This window comes from Serinus canaria, chromosome Z (assembly GCF_022539315.1).
Source record: "Serinus canaria isolate serCan28SL12 chromosome Z, serCan2020, whole genome shotgun sequence".
Taxonomy (NCBI): Eukaryota; Metazoa; Chordata; class Aves; order Passeriformes; family Fringillidae; genus Serinus; species Serinus canaria.
In genome coordinates, this window is record NC_066343.1 from 51466420 (window position 1) to 51483631 (window position 17212).

Here is a 17212-nt window from a genome sequence, read left to right on the forward strand (position 1 = left end):
GCATGAAATGAGCAAGGGCCTGGTTACACACATTTTCCACAAGAAAATAAAAAGGCAATAAAGAGATAAAGAATTTGAAATGAAACCTGTGAATGAGTCCCATGGTGGAAACAGTGCAAGAACTTTGTGTGTCTGCTCTTGACCGTAAAGAGGAACAAAGCACACAGACGCCAAGGTAATAGGAACCTGCAAGAAAAATGTACAATATTTCAGTAGACTTTTACTAAACAACAGCAGTAAAATACAGAGAATGTTTATCAAGGTAAAAAAGAAGAATATTAAAAATCAAATCCTTAACAGCTAGCTGAAAAAGACAAGCCTTTCTTTCAGTCCTTTCTTCAGACACATCCGCCCCATCTTCCTAGAGACAAACTCCACCTAAAGAGCTCTGACTCTCAAGCTCTGGCAGATTTAGCTACAGTAATTTGTACAGCTCTTTTCTGCCGACAGTTTGCATTTGTGTGTGCAGCTGAAGTAAGGTGTGCAAGGAGCCAGCATTATGTTCACTTCAATTCTCCCAACTGTGCAAGCTGTCAAACCAACAGAAGAATGAGGCAGTCAGTCAAGCACTGAAACAAGCTGGCACAGCAAAACTGTGTTTGTTAACAAGTTCTAATGTGCTACAGTGGGAAGGCAAATTCAAAAGGGTTTTGTTCCCTGAAGTTACACACACGTTAGGAATTCTGAAGTTGCCTACTTGATATTCCTCCTCAGAAAAAAAAATATGGAAAGGGTCAAAAAAAACCTTCTTTTAAGGAATCAAGTAACTTTGTGGAAACGCATTTTGGTATTTAAATTCATGTGCTTCTATTACTAAATTAATGTATACAAAACTTGACAGACATGAATGGTGTGGTAGACAGACTTGCTTATCAAATTTAAGAAGATTATGGCATGCCATTGTCACAAATGAGGAGGTTAATAGAAGAAATCATTTAGGCATACAGCACGTGCATAAATGCAGGACTTTGATTCTGCCAAGGAATCTGTGGCACTGACCTTTAGATCCCACAGAAAATCCTCTCAGCTCACTTACTTTTCATTAAAGCTATACACACTGCTGGTTTTATTGGTACTATTTCTAATACAAACATTTATCTGGACAGAATCAACACTGACCAACTCATCACACAAGGGATAAGTGTTTAAAACATAAAAGCATCACAGCTATTCTCTACTAGAGATCAACAGCAGCACGGAATATTTCAGATAAAGAAAAAAGAACCACTTTTGAAATTAGTGAAGTTATTAATCAAAACTTGAACCCAAAGATGAAAAACACTGAAGGACTGACATAAAAAAGAGCCAGCTTAAGTAAATCATTAACCCCTTAGTGATGACAGGTTTTTGAGAATTCTTGAGGTTTGATTCATCAGTTGAAAATTTAAAGTTATAGTCAGGTGGGTTTTCCTAGGTTTTTTTAAATTGCTCATTATATACAGATCCATTGCCTAGAAGCAGCACACAGTAACTGAAACTCAGATTTAAACCTAGTTACAGAGTGAAAAAAAATTGAATTTGTAAAATATGAAAGCTTTGATAAAACAGTTCTGAAATTCAATAGGACCGGATATCTTAAATTTTAGATCTATAAGGATATTAGGAACATCAGTACTACAGTATTTGCTGGTTTTTACCTTGTGGTGGTCTGGCAGAGAAAAGAATTCAGGAGAGTTTGGATTCCTCCACCGAAGGTGAAAGAGGTACTCCTCTGCTGAGCTCTCCAATGCCTCATGAGAGTAATTGTTCAATATATCCACAGGGAATGACATGCTCTTGAGAAATAAAGCAACATTATTAATGTAGGTACTTTGAGACATACAATGCAGATGTAAATATGACTGTTGACCCACACTCTGCTGTTGAACACCCACACTCTGCTGCTGACTCTATATCAGTGACAGAAAAGAGAAATGCTCCATCATTTACAATCAATTAGGTGGTGACCAATAACACCCAGACTTGTAAAAGAATCAAATCTGTGCTCCTAAGCAGAAAAGCCTGTAGATGCCCCTAGACCTCAGTTGTAGCAGATTTCCAACACACAAGCCGCATGTTTGCACAAGTACATTCTGCTCTGAGGTGGCAGACTTCATTTTATTTCCCTCCCAGATGATGTTTTTGATGTCACCAGTCACCTTATAACTAGGTGGTAAAAAAAAAGTAAACCACCCAGATGATAACAAGATGGAGTTAATTTGAGACTTTGCATTTAAATCCATCTCTGAAGAAACCAAAACATTGCTCAGGATTTTTCTCATCAACTGGCCTGTTAGTGTTCTTAACAGATGGTTGTTTCCAAAAGCATTTCAGCTGTGAACAGAAACTTACACAAGCTCATTAAAAACAAGAGCCCACAACAGACTAAAGAGAGACACTTTAAGGAGGTGACAAGACAAGACTATAACACTGAAGCCAAACCATAGTGGCAGTAACTCCTAAAAAGCTCTAAGATTCAAATTTTCCTTGTCAAAACAGTGTGAAATTAAAATGAGCAAGTGCTCCTGGAATCCACTGTGTGGTCTTCAGGTAAGGCTTTTCCAGCTCTATAAAACTATACACAGAAAGATACCCCTCAGCTGCTTTGAAGCTATGACTCAAACTCTCAGAAGCATGAACAAACACAAGTTTGTGAGAACCTGCTCTGGTGTCCTGGAGGAACAACACAAGAGTTTTCATACAAGTTTTATAATTCCTAATCTTCACTATGGAGGCTTATTTTTCAGTTTTATTTTAAATCTTAGTGTGCAATGATTTGTTTGTTTTCCCTGTTTACCTTCAGTCCCCCTATTTAATCCACCATTCATTATTCTACTGACACAGGAACATCAAGGGTGAAACATCTTATTCTGACTCAACCAGTAGAAATTAAAAGTCTACATTTTGAAGGCTTTTAAACAGCAATAATATGCTAGTACTAAGTTGATTGGAGAAGAGGTGGCTCCTTCTATGGAAGAGATTTTTTTTTTTTTCCCCTGTTAAAATGGAACTTGGACATGACTTCATTGGCATATACATCTGCTGCATTTAATAGTGTTGCTGATGAAAACACTAATGTTTTCCATGAATGTTACTGTTCAGACATACATGTGCATTCCTCAGAGCCATTTCCTTTCAAATTCAGGTAATTCCTTCCCCCCAATTGTTATCTGCATTTTCTCCTGCCTTCCTCTCCAGTCTCTCACATTCCTTCTACTATTGCCCACTGTCAGACACTTCACTGTATCTTGTAATTCTCCACCTGTTTCTTCCCACATTTCAGGGCTGCCCTTGCTATTGCTAACAATCAACTCCTTTGGCTCCTCCTGTTTGCAAGCAAAATGTTTTCCAGAGCCAAAGGTGAGGTGTGCATGTTTTTGAATGTAGCAGCAATGCAGAGCAGACAGAGGAGCTGCTGTCAGGGGTGAAATTCATACACCCTCAGCCTCTTTATCTCTAGCAGATATGGCTTGCCTGCAGATACTACAGTTCTCAAACACACCAGCAATACTGCACAGTGTGATAAGCAAGTCCGCGCAGTATTGAAAGGAGAAGCATAAGATCACGTGACACTACTTCTACAAGAAGATGAGGCTTTGCCATCCTGTTAACTGCAACAGGCAAGGTAAATTCAGCTGTAAAGGAATACAGGGATATGAAAAACACAAAATTTAATTTTCTGTATGCTGGCAGAAAGGGTAACCCCCCTCTATTACTAAACAAATGCATAAGTGCTTAGATAACTCTGCTATTAACAAAGAAATTGAGCTGAGGTTCCATTATTGCATGACAAGCAGACAAACAAGCCAGAAGCTAAAACTTTAAGCCTGAAGCTATAACTTTAGGCCTCTAGGAAATAATTCCTGACATTTTTTTGGAATAAAACAATGAAGGACCAAAGCAGAAAACATGCAATAAGAAATCCAATAGATTATCTGAGTTCCAACCACTACACCACTATGAATATGAAAGCAGCAACCACATCTTTGCTTAAAAGCAGAAAAGACTAATTATTGCATTCATTAAATTACCCTCAAAATCACTCACATATCTCTTTTCTGTTTGCTATTTGGGCTACCTAATTTGTCATGGCACATTTAGATTTTGTTTGCTCTTATTTGCTCTTTATTTGCTCCCAGTAGTAACTTTTTGACTATTCCTTTTGCAGCAGTCACAGAGAACATGCTATGCAAAAGAAAGCAATACAGAGAAATTTTCAAGACTAAACTAAGGAAAACCTACTCAGCACTCCTTCTAAACATTAATCTTTTTCACCATGCAGCAGATTAGACCTGTAAAGTCACAAGCTCTCATACACTTGTGTGATGTATTTTGTCTCTCTGCTAAAGAGGTGAGAAATAGTTCACATTTAAGTTCACTTCTGAACTCATCCCTGAAGAAATCAGTAACTGTTCAGTAACAAAGTTATTAAGTTATAATAAAAGCATTAAACAAGTGATGAAAGAAGAATGTTCTATGCCAATCTACAGCAGAGCACAAGGAAGTAGATAACAATACAAAATGCAAGCATCTCAAATTTGAAATGCAAATTAACCAACCAAAGACAAATGAAATGCCTTCCAACAGCAATGAATTAATATTAATCCCTCATTAAAACACAGTTGGTTTGACAGTATGTATGTTAAACAAAGTAAAAATACAGATGCCTCTACATCTAGCCAATCTCAAGTTAAAACAGGAGAGAGAAAAAGGGCTGGAGAAAACTTTTCAGTTTTTTTTTTTTTACTAGAGTATTAACACATTTTTGTTGCAGAGGCAGCAGGAACAGCACAGGTCTCTACCATGCAGTTCCTCATGCCCCTTTTTGTTGCTCTAAACCTCAATGCACTGCAGAACTGTAAAACTGTCAGGTCAAATCTTTGTCACACATTGCATGGGCACACTCTGCTCCTGGGGTACCATTCCAATTGGTTAGCACACAGTCAGGCTGACTGAGCACATGCAGTGTAGCCCTAAGCAACCAAACTCATCATGAGTACCTAATATGTTTTCATGTACATTTGTACATAAAGGCATATTAGAAGAGTGTGTTTGGAGGGGAAGGAAGAAAATTAATTTTGTTTTTTAAATGAGACAACTTAAGCATTTCATTTTTCAAGTGAAAGAAAATAAATCTTACACTCTTCAAAAGCGCATCATTTCGCAGAATAATATTAATAGTTTTGTGTCAAACTCAGAAGAATAATATTTGCTTTAATGTGGAATCGTATGACTTTCTCCCTTGTCAGCATTATACAAGCTATTACATGAGGAATGGCACGTCCTTTTTTAGGAACAGCTGCAGCACCAGAGGGTAACAGATCAATTCATGGAATGCCAACAAAAACCACATTTAACAGGATGAGTGAACACATTCCTGTGCAACGCAGGCATTTTATTCACAAAATCTTTATTACTATTAGCACTAAGGTTAAGAAAAGCCAGGGAATAAGTGAGCAACACTGGAAACTAGTTTAATTATAAATTATATCTACAACTCCTATTTCATCTCAGAGTGCATGAGAGATGCATGGTACACACAGGTTCCAGCTTATGTGTGGATCTGAGCAGGAATCAAGAGAACTATTAATCCCCTTGCAGTTCCTCAATATTGAATGACACAAAATTGCAGAAGGATAATAACCCAAAAGCTAGGTTATTTCTTACAGTATGTCAGAAGGCTTAAATACAGCTTTAAACTGGGTTTGGGTGCCTTTATCTCAGGGGAAGTGGAGTCTAACTGTTAGGCTAACAGATAAGGATTTAGAGAAATTTCCAGCTTTAGCACAGACTTAATGTGAATACAGACATGTTATGTGATCTGCCTCAACTCCTCTACAAAACACAAATAATCATTATCTCAGAGGGATCTTCGCTGAGATCATCAGATATTTGAATGTTGTATCAAAACTTAACAAGTACTGGAAATGCACAGTTACTTACACGGGACAGCTTACCTGAGCAACTCATTCTCCTTAAAAAAATAAAATAATTTAAAAAAAAGAAACAATAAAAAAAAACATCCAAGACCTTTTCAAGATAAGATAATAACTGGGACAAATAATCATGCAGGTGAACAATCTTCAAATTTAAATTTGTTTATCATAATAAATAATTATGATTTAAGTAGTTGTCTGGGGGGTTTTTAAAATAGTGATTTGCAGTTTGGAGAACAGGTGCCAGGGTGCTCAAGCCATGACCTGCAAAATTTTCTGCTAAACTAGAAAAGCCAATTTAGACCCAGCCTGCAGGATACAAATACAAGTCCAGTCCTGTGATGAAACACCAGCCTACTCAGACAAAAAGTAAACTGCAGTAATGTCTGACCCAAGCTTTGATCGATTTCAATGAGTGCAGAAGCACTGGATGACCAAACCCCTCAACGACTGCCACGCATTTCCTATGAATCATCACACACCTTAAACCAAGTTCTGTTTTAAAAATAGAATCCATGATCCTACCACAACCTCTCAGACTAGCTGTGAGCTACACCTGGGCTCACATCATGAAAAGAGACATAAAAACCAAACTAAACAGATATGTCCACACATACACCAGTTCCAGAGAAAGCCAAGACAGGACTGCAGAAGTCCCAGGAAAGGCTCCAGGCCCAAAGTGATGATGCACCAAAGCAGCAACGACCTTGATCAGAGCAGCAGGAACATAATTTCTATTTTGCTGTTCTTGTTACCCACCTTGCAGCATCCAGTTGCTAGTCTGGTGAAAGCTGTGAAACTACATAAATGTTGTAAGAAAATTTTAAATTCTTAGGAAGTAGTCTTTTCAGTCTTCTGGCTTCAACTACAAAACAAAATCATCACATCTGCTACTGGAATTGTTAAGCTGTTTTACCAGTTACTCTATTAACAGACAAATTACAGAAATGTTTCTTTGTTTTTACTACCAGCTGTTACATACACACAGTATTTTCATTTTGTTTCTTCTTTATTTGACAATACATACTTTGAACTGAGATAAGTTGTTTTTAAAGTAATTTCTTTATTTCTATAAATAGAGAGAAATACTTAAGTTTAAAAGTTCATAATTTTCTATTACAAAAATAAGTAAATTTTAAACCTCTGCTAAAATAATTAGTCATTTAAGTATGTTTAAGAGAGTACGTACTTGGTTTATCATGAGTCAACATAACTGAAATACACAGACAAAACCTGTGCCATAATTACCTATTTAGACCACTATTGAAACAAAGCTTTTGAGTTTTATAAACACTTGCATCTCTTAAAACTCTATTAACTTTAATCTGTAATCTTACATACATTGGTTATAGGAAGAGGAACACATTTTAGGAAAGAGGTGTTAAAATTTTAAACAACAGAGTGTTTATGAGGATTTCTTGAAAACTGCATCAGCTTGAAGCAGCAACAATCATACAATGATCTGCCACATTGAACAGACAACTCAAGTCTTTCTCACTCACATAACTACTTATTTAGATGTAGGTTTTCTTGGGGTTTAAATTGTTGGGGTCTCTAGCTTGTCAGAGTGGCCCCAAGAAAAGTTGGAAAGTCTCTTTTCTCAGCCCAGTGCTTAAGTTCTCAGTCTCAAGGTTGTTTATTATATCTTATCTATGAAATTCTTTCTCCTGGGCTGCCAAGGTCAGCTCAGCAAGACAATCAGAGGCACTCTGCCTGCCCCCAGGGTGGTGTTAAGTCTTTACATTGAAAACTAGGTATACAATGTTTACAAATTACTTTCCAATACCTATCATCTCTGTTAGACAGTGAGCTTCTACTCTAAACCAATTTAAAAGTGCCAACAGCAGCAGAAGATGGAGGCCCAGAAGAAGGAGAAAGGCAGGACATGCCCAGATCCCTCCATCTTGCCCCCTGAATCTCCATTTTAAAAACTCCAAAATCTACTTTTCCACCCTGTGCTAAATTCACTACCATTCTACTTAATTTGTTGTGGCTTGCACATCTTCATCTAAGGTTGGTAACTTGCTCCACGGGTCATAATCAAAACCACAGGGATTTTGGGCTCTGTGCCAGGGTCTCTGAGACCCCTGGCAGGGGTCTTGGCTGCTCAGGACAGCCAGAGGGATGTCCTGGATGCTGACATTAAATCACAAATTTGGAGGTTGGACAACAAGTCTTCAAACCACGATCCACACATTAGCACTAAGGCATATTTCCCTGCAGTATAGCTTTTGAGAATATTTTTTTGAGACTATAAGCCAATAAATACAAGATCTTGACAGCTCAGATAGGTTTGCACTGGTTTCTATTTTTTCCTTAAAAGGCAAAATAAGATTTTTGGTTTGTTGGTTTGGTTTACAGTAACATAAACCCCAAACAATATCTGTTCATACCCTGCAAAATCAGAAATTGAAAGTTCTTAAGGAAACACATGGCAGTGTCTAGAAATTGCTGTCAACATCAACCAGGATCCCTGGATTAATATGCCAGCCACATTACCCGTAATCTCCTTGAAGCAGCTTATGCAACTCTGGTTTTCTCTCAGACACACAAATCAAAGCTGTTGATTTGAAAGCAAATAAACAAACAAAACCAGCAAAACCTTTCCATTCATCAATTAACCACACAATGTCACTTACATGTATAGCACAGAATTATGAAATCTACATACAGGATTCAATTCCCCAGCAAGAATTACGGTCAGAAGTTCTAAATGCTGGGTTTGAGCACTCTCTTATCAGACGAAACATGAACAAGGACAGAAAGGGGAAGAGTCCTCCACATTTAAAAAAAAAAAAACAAACCAACCCAAACAAAAATCAATCAAACAAAAAAAACCTGCATCTGATTTCTTTAATTAAAGGTAACAGGGTAGTATTATGAGAAGACATGCAACTTCTCTCTCAAACTCACCTCAGGCAGGTGAGATTCTTACTCATATGCCCAATTAGCCACCTGTGTAACACCACTGGCATTTTACTCAAGTGATTTAAATTAGATATTATATTAGACAGCTTATTTAATCAACTAAATTCATAGGTATGCAATTACTAACCTGTTATTTACATTTTCTACAGTCTCACATTTTAATGAGATTATTGTCTGGTTTTTTTGAAGAACACTTCCTTCAGTAGGGAGTTTTGGAAACTAATATGCACAAGTGTTTCCTACAATGAAAATGTGCCAGACCTATGCTAAATTGAAATTCTGTGTTTGAGACTGATCAAAATAAACACAATTAATAAATTTGGAAAACTAAGAAGCCTTTCATGCCTCCCCTTTCTACAACTCCAATGCAAGGTGACTACATCCACATGTAAAATGAAAACCATTCTAGTTGTGTTTGAAAATAATGAACATGTATATTTAACAAGACAGAAAGATACAGCAAGGTGGGATTATTACTTCATCAATCTGCCTCTCTCTGATGTATATCTGATCTTTCCACTGCTCAGCACTCACTTTTCTTTCTAATTTCCCACTTTCCTCCTACTTTTCTTTACTACATGACAAACCTATTTAGAGGCTAAGAAAACAACATCAAACTCCACACAGATACCCCTAATGACCCACCTTTCCTCTCTGGTCACTAGTCTTTCTCCCTTCCATGCCTCAGCAGTTTGAAGTTGCTGGTGTGCAGCTCTCCAGCTCCATCCTCAGTACCCTCCAACTTTGCTTCTGCAGTTTAGGCCTTACACCATCTGCTCCTAAAGCCCTTAATGACCTTCTTATAGCCCTCATCACTTAGAGCCCCACAGCCTCCCTTCACAGGTGGCTGATGGGCCACCTGGAACATACACAGCCACACTACTCTCACTCCTCCTCTTCTATAATTTCCATAGGTTTACCTCCTGCTTCTCCAGGCATCTAACAAGGCAATATTCTGATGCTAAACTTGCTGCTTGATATCAGATGTTCATCTCTTACTTCCACTTGGAACCCACACTTCTTGGCAACTCCTTCCATTTTCAAACCTTCATATCCTCCCCTAACATTATCCCACTGGTTTGCAAGGGCCATCTCATAAGTGCATCTAGTGAATTCAGAGATGAGGACAATAAAGAAAGCTCTTTTTTGAACACACTTAGGAGGAGAAAAAAAAAAAGGGCCAAAAAAACCCACTGAATCTGGGTAGACAGCTGGTGGACTATCAAGCCTAACATAACTAATCTAAAACCAGAGTGAGACTGGAGTTGCAGTAACCCTATGTACACATTTGCATCTATTTTTAAAATGCTTGGCTGCACTGTCCTGTCCCCTATCCCCACAACTGGGGCAGACGTCAAAGCTGCACAGATTAGATTAGCAATCACAGATACATGTTAGCAAAGTCTAATGAGTTACTTCTCATCAGCCAAAGAATAGCAACTCTCCCTGGCTCTTTTGAGGATATTCCACATGGAAATTCAAGTGATGGCATCTATGGCTACTAACAATGAGGAGCAGGTGATTTAATCTTTGCAATCACAGTCCCCATACCCAAGGAGTTACTAAAACAGCTGTCTGAACTACAACTATGCCACATGAAGTCTGGCTTTCTGCAGACAAGCCGTAGGAAAATTCAACAGTTAAGTAGCATGCAATCTCTTTTTCCTTGTTTAAATTATCTGTAGGTGGTTTTGCTGGTTTTGCCTACTTTTTAATGTCACTTGCAGCAGGAGACCTACAACTAGGAAAACAGCATACAACTAAGAAAGCAGCGACTGCCTTGGTTTTGTGGGCAATTCAAATGAAAATGCAGAAAGGGGAATAGGAATTAACATGAGATGTTCCTGGACACAGAACTGAAAATAAACAAGGCTGCAACAAGTGATCCTTGTCAGCCAGCCAACCATAAAACTTCTTGCAAACCAACAGGCACACAGAATTGAGGTGTTCCAGACTCCCATTGTATGGCCCTATGGACTATTTACAACTGCCTGAGGATCAGAATTCTGAAAGCAGTAAGATGGTAAATATAACACATTTGGAGCAGTGAGTATTTAAATCTCATCATAGATTAAAAATTTCTATTTTTCCCAGAAAGGGAATAGGCAGCTATCACCAAATTTTTGATCCAAATCTAGTATCTTCAAGATACTACAATTATCTTCAGAAGATGACAGATGCCTAAAAAACCAGTGTTTAATATGAGGAAATTCTGAATTTTACCTGCTACTTGTGCTCAGTGTCCAACTGTAGCAAGTTATTTCGGCTTCTTTGCACAACAAATGATGAACTACAACAAGATGATGAATTTTGCAGGCATACTCACAAAGTAGTTTGTGGACTTACCAAAACAGTGTGGGATCACTCCAAAAGAACTAGAGACACAGATAATTAGAGAGAATTTTACCTCGTCTATCTCAAAGGAAAGCCAAGGTGAAAATCATATGTCAAGATTATCACACACATCAAAAACATTTTTGTCTAAAAACAAAGGCTTTTAGACAGCATGCTTGGGCCACAGACTGGATGAGGAGTTATTACTGAGCCCACTCATGTTAGGAAGAGATGTTACAAGTTATCATCCCAGGGGACAGACACCATTCTCACAAAAACAGTAATAGCTGTAAGTGGCCCCATATATCCAGGCAAAACAGCACCTTTACTTCCTCAGCTTTACAAAGGCCACAAAAACTGACTGCCTCTGTCTAGCTCTGTCAGTTGTAGTCAGCAGCAACTATGTTTGTCTTCCTCATCCCATCTTCAGAAGGATGGAAAAAAGGCACATATGGACTAAAACTAGAAAATTAGAAGTAAACCATCTCCTCTGAAAAATAAGCAAGTAACAAAATAATATGCAAGCCTTCAAAAAGCTAGGAAAGAGTCAGACATCTTGTAAGCTGCTCCAGCTTAGCAGGATGAAAAGTTCGGTCTGGTATTTGTTGGTGTAGAAATCCTGACCCCATAACAAAGGAAGAATAAAACATCAAAAAGAATATTTCATTGCCCAGAATCAGAATCAAAAATCTGTTCTGACTGATAGAATAAACTGACTTATGTCTCTTTTCCCCAAAATGAACCTCTTCTCCCCAGTGTTCATACTTCCTTGTCATCCAAACAAATATTTAACAAAATCCTCAGCAGATTGATTCCTGAGCAGCTCTGTGTTTGCCTTTTATTTCAGTAGTCTTACACTTGTGGATGGTTAATTTCTGTTTCCCACAATTGTCTGGGTATAGCCGCTGCTGGTTTTGTTCAACCCATGACAGCCACATTGTAAAAATCCATCCATTAATATGAATCCACAAGGTATCACTAAACATGTTACTACAGGAATCACTATCTGCACTGTCTGCAAACTTTAGCAAGGATGTCTCTAATAGCAGAAAGGAATTCATATACAACCTCCTCCCTGTGTCATCTGTCCTTGTCTCCATCAGCAATCATCCTGACATTCCAAGAACTCACAAGCTTCTGTCAGCACATTGCACTTCTCCTGCTTCTCACTGTAATACGTGCTTGAAAGATTTGAACTTTTAAGCTACATCTTCTAGTACCTAGGCTATCTGTTACAGGTGTACTTGAATTTTTGAAAAAACAAACTAATGAACAAACTGCTTTAAAAGCTTCACTTACTTGTCTTCTCTGGAAATGCAGACATTGCTTGATCATTAGTGGAGGGTTTGGACAACATAAGTAAGCTACTCATACTTCTGAACATACCACCTTACTGTACTTTGTTAAAAAGCAAACAAACAGACAAAACCCCCAACCCAACAAGCAAAAAAACCCAACAATAAAAAGTACTAGTATTAGTAGAAAAAAGTATTAGCACTGCACCTTAAATCAGTGCTCAGCTTAAGAATGAGTTGCCAGGAATCAGCTTATTATCTCCTGCTCCTTAAAAAAACTCCCTTCTGCAGCTTCAGACTAAATGTTGACAACATAAACTCCCAGTAATGAGGTGTCCAAAGAAACAAATTTTTCCAACATTTTAAAATCCAATAAAGTTGTCTGTGCTGCACTGTAGTAACACTTACATTGCTATTGTTAAAATCTGCCGCTATTTTATCATTATCAACTCATAAATTATTCAAATTCCCCAGTTAAGGTTATTGCTGCCAAACTCTACAAGAGCCCTGAGAAGTATCATTCAACCTAGGAAACATTTCTCTTTGCAGAATATGCGGGCTAGAAAAGAGCTAGACAAAAGACTGGTCTTCTAGCAGAGCACTTGCAAACCTAAGCACACTTCACATTTTTACACTGGTGTTTTAGGAGCATGAAGCCAGTTAGGGTGAAACAGCATTTCATACCGCTCAAAGTTCACCAGTTCTCCGTGCTGGGGAAAGGCTGGTGCAGCTGCAGGCTCACAGCCACTGCCGCACCAGAACTTCTGAACTGGGTGTATTCATCTAGCACTGCCTCAGGGGCTACTGACTGCACAGAGACCACACCTTTACTGATTATTCTTTCTCTTCAGTAATCCACAGAATTAAAGAAACCTAATTAACCACCTTTCTTTTACATGTTTTGATGGAGCCTAGAAGAAAGGGTAACAGTGAATTCAATCCATCCTGGTCTGCAAAAAGTTTCTAATCATAAGCAGCGGCAAGAGATGCCAGCCCTATGAATACAGAGGTGCCCTGTCTTACGGTATTCTGATATAAAAGGTTAATGTACACCAAAAAAAAAAAAAGTATAAGATAGACACAACTCACATTTGAAAACAAAACAAAAATCAAAGCTATTTCTTTGAATGACTGTACAACACACAGTTCAGTATACAATTCAGAGAAATGGGTTTTCCTAGATTTTCAATTCAAGGAATCATTTAGAACTTGTAGACTTATCATTCAAATCAGTAGTAGGTTTTCCAGTTCACTTTGAAAGGAAGGAAACAGATATGCTAGTCCTGACAATTCTCACTAATTTTATTGGGATTTTAGTAAAGATTTGAAAGCTCATGACTCTTTTGGGACAGGATTCTTTTACATATTATAGCAAGCTATTTAAAAGCTTCTCTGAAATCTCAGACACTCACTGGAGAACACCAAGTAAATTTATAATGATTAAATAAATATATGCTGTCACATCCCATTGTTCAGGAAAAAAAAAATCAGCAATAGCAGACAAAGCTGCAAGAGTAAGAGAGAATAGCTACAAAGACACTGCATATGCCATTTTGGTTATGTTTAAAACAACGCAGTAGAGGAAACACATTAGAGCAGGCTTTTCCACTCAGACTTGTTTAATCCATGCTGCATCACCAGGAAACGTAAGTTTGAGAGGAGGGTTCAATTCTGATTGAATTATTTATTTTTTTAAATCCATTTCTATTATGAGAAATTTTTTTGTTGTTTTTGAACAGGCTACAAAATGATTACCCTAGAGACATTCATTAGACAGAAGTAGTTCCAAAGGGAAATGCACACCTCTACCACTGCTGCCCCAAACATTCACAGACAAAAGGATGACAGTGGCTTTCCGGAATGTAGAGTTGATACAATGTGATGAATAAGTGACAGCCTTGAGAGTGAGGAGTAAAGTATCTTTCTGTGAGGAAACAAGAAGCTAGTATTTTGCATGAAAAAATGTTTAAGGAATGCCAATGTGAAAATAAGCGTAAGTAGGTATCATTCAGCTCCAATGCCACATTTGTACTTGGAGTTTAGAAACATAATTGGAAACAGCTTTAAATTATCACCACTACTTGATATTCATTGATTGGTAGAAAATAGAGATTGATATCAAGTCTTATCATATCTAAAAATGTAAAAAAATGGAAGGGCTCCTCTACTCTGATGAATTTCTCCAGCACCACCAAATCCCATGTTTGTCTTTTAGTGATTTTGTATCAAACATGGGAAAAAAAACCACCAAACAAAACATTAATAAGTGTTAGCCTTAGTACAGAAATGAAGTTCCTCTGTCTTTCACTGCCAAAGACCCTGCACTGAACTAGACACGCAAGTACAACTATTTAAAACAAATTGTGTTTATATGAATTGTGGATAAGAAGAGCTTTAAGATGATTTTGAGTGGTATTATCTTTACAACACTAACAGACATTAAAAAAGGAAAAAACCTGCACATATACATAAACCTACACTCTTTTGATTATTTAATCAATGAAATATTATCTACCTTGATGTGCTTACTGAAGAAATTAGGAGTATTTTCCAATTCAACTTGTAAAGTGTCTAGTTATGTAACACTCCAAAAAAGAGTTCTGGATCACGCATTGTTAAAGAGATATTGTAGACATACAGTAGAATCCCATCCTAATTACTCATCTTGCACAACAGGAAAGAAAGACGCTGTAAAACATTTGATTACGCATAAAGAAAATGATAACGAATATCAGACTGGAGAAGGAGAAACAAGGAAAGACTTAAAAGCTTGCCTATATGAGCAGCTAAATAAAAACAGTGTTGAAACTGAGATGCTCACTGACATCAATAATACTTAAATTCAAACATTAATTTTATTAACCACTCACTGCCCTAACATTTTTCCACTGTGAAACAGGTGATGAAATGTTTTTTTCACTAGCCACCAAGAGAAAAATCAATAAGTTCTTTGGTACCTAGAGGAGGTCAATTAAACAAGAAAAGGTACCAGTGTGGTTGAGGAAACTGAGAGAAGATGCACTCAGTTCCTACAGAGTTTGATGGAGGAGGAAATCCACAGTCACTCTAATCTGCAGCAATCTTTTATAGGTCCTCCAGTGAGGCAGCACTGATTTTATTATAATGATCACTCTGACACAATACTTATTCCCCATACAAACTGGTGGGCTTTTTACTAGGCTATGACCAATGGTACAGCCCAATGCATAAAATGAGCAAATGCAATTATGCAGAACAAGAAAAGAGTTCCCTCCTCCTGTGTACACGTACAGAAAAAAGCAAGTATCAGCTGAACGGTGTCTCCACACCAAAGGTTAAGCTTCTAAATTTCTGATTATTAATAACTGAAAACTCCACAGCTCAGAAGAGCTTAAGTGTAATTCTTTAATCGTTTCCTCTAAATAGAGCATTAATACATGTATTAAATTGGTGAGTTAATATATTTGTTTTCCATTAATGCTAGTAAAACCGTTTGCTCTAGCTCTCAGTGCAATCCACTTTCCCAGGCTGCATTTAACAGTCATAAGCAAGATAGCAGTGCTACGTCAATGGATATCTTAGGCAAGATGCTTCCCTACGTTTTAAGGAATGAACCAGCCCTATCTCGAAATAAAATTACAAAAGACTTACACGTCATATGTAGGAAAACATAAGAGTGTGCGTGCGTGTGCAGCTGCGTGTGTCCACATATATTTGCACACGTACACACAGCCATCTTTGTGGGAGACAGCAACTGTAGCACTGCAATTACTGTTTTCATACATGCGTAGCGGTGTATAGATATATAAATGGTTCTTACACGTGTGCGTAGCTATAACACGTAAATTTCAACGCTACAATAGAAGACCCCACAAAAGATGGCTGGTCCTGGCCAACACGGACTGGCCTGGGCTAGAACTCGCACCGAACTCGGCGTGCCTCAAGCTCCGCCAAGGCCGGGGGAAGCTCGGGGGGTCGAGCCCGGCAGCCCCTGCCTCGGGGGAACGGAGCTGGTCCCACCGCCCGGCCGAGCCGCATCCGCCCCCCGCCCGCCAGCCCGGCGCGGCCCTGCCCGCCCCGCGATGGCAGCGGCGGGGTCGGGCACTGCTTCGGGCGGGAGAGCGGCGCCCGGGGCGGCCACGACGCGGGCGGGGATGCGGGCGGACACCTGGCGTCCGCGGCGGACGAGGGGCCGCGGGGCAGCGGCCAGCCCAGCCCGCCCATCGCCCCCCGCCGGGCTGCGCGCCCCGCGCCCCCGGGCGGCGGCCGAGCGCTCCCCGCGTCCTGCCCGGCCGGGCCCGGCTAGGCAGCGGAGATGCGGGACGCCTCAGCAGGTTACCCGCGACACCCCGCCGCGCCTCACCTCAGCCGGCCGGGCAGCCTGCCGCGGCGGCGCGGGAATAAATGGAGAAGGAGGGGGAGGCGGCCGGGCTCCCTAACAGCGTTCACGGCACACCCCCGCTCACCTCCGGCTTCGCCCGGTCCTGCAGCCCGGCGCCTGATATCATCTCCCCCGGCGGCCTCCCCGCCCCTCGCAGCTGACGCACTCCCGCTGATTCGCCCCGAGCCGCCGCTGCTCGCCCCGCACAGCCCGCCATGACGGCTGCGGGCACCCCGCACCGCCCCCGCCCGCGGCGGGGTGTGGTACCAGCGCCACCGCCCGCCACCGCGGCGGCCAGCCTCCGGGGCAGACGTGGTACCCACGCCATCCTCACCACCGATGGGCTGGTGGCACCTGTCCTGTGGCCCTGGCATACAGAG

The 17212-nt window shown here is 39.8% G+C and overlaps 1 protein-coding gene across 4 annotated transcripts in view; it reads right to left on the reverse strand.

The window, feature by feature from the left end:
* Window positions 1–17005, reverse strand: part of FAM169A (family with sequence similarity 169 member A) — a 38933-nt gene extending 21928 nt beyond the window's left edge. The window contains exons 1-3 of one of the 4 annotated variants that reach the window (XM_030237319.2): window positions 16918–17005; window positions 1638–1775; window positions 87–186 (exon numbers count right to left, since the gene is read on the reverse strand). In XM_030237319.2, the coding sequence (XP_030093179.1) occupies window positions 87–186; window positions 1638–1775; window positions 16918–16959 (280 nt within the window). In that variant the 5' untranslated portion in view covers window positions 16960–17005. Of the gene's footprint in view, window positions 1–86; window positions 187–1637; window positions 1776–16814 lie in introns of all 4 variants that reach the window. The other 3 variants (XM_050987270.1, XM_030237320.2, XM_030237318.2) reach the window with 3 other exon arrangements.
* Between the last annotated feature and the right edge of the window lie 207 nt (window positions 17006–17212).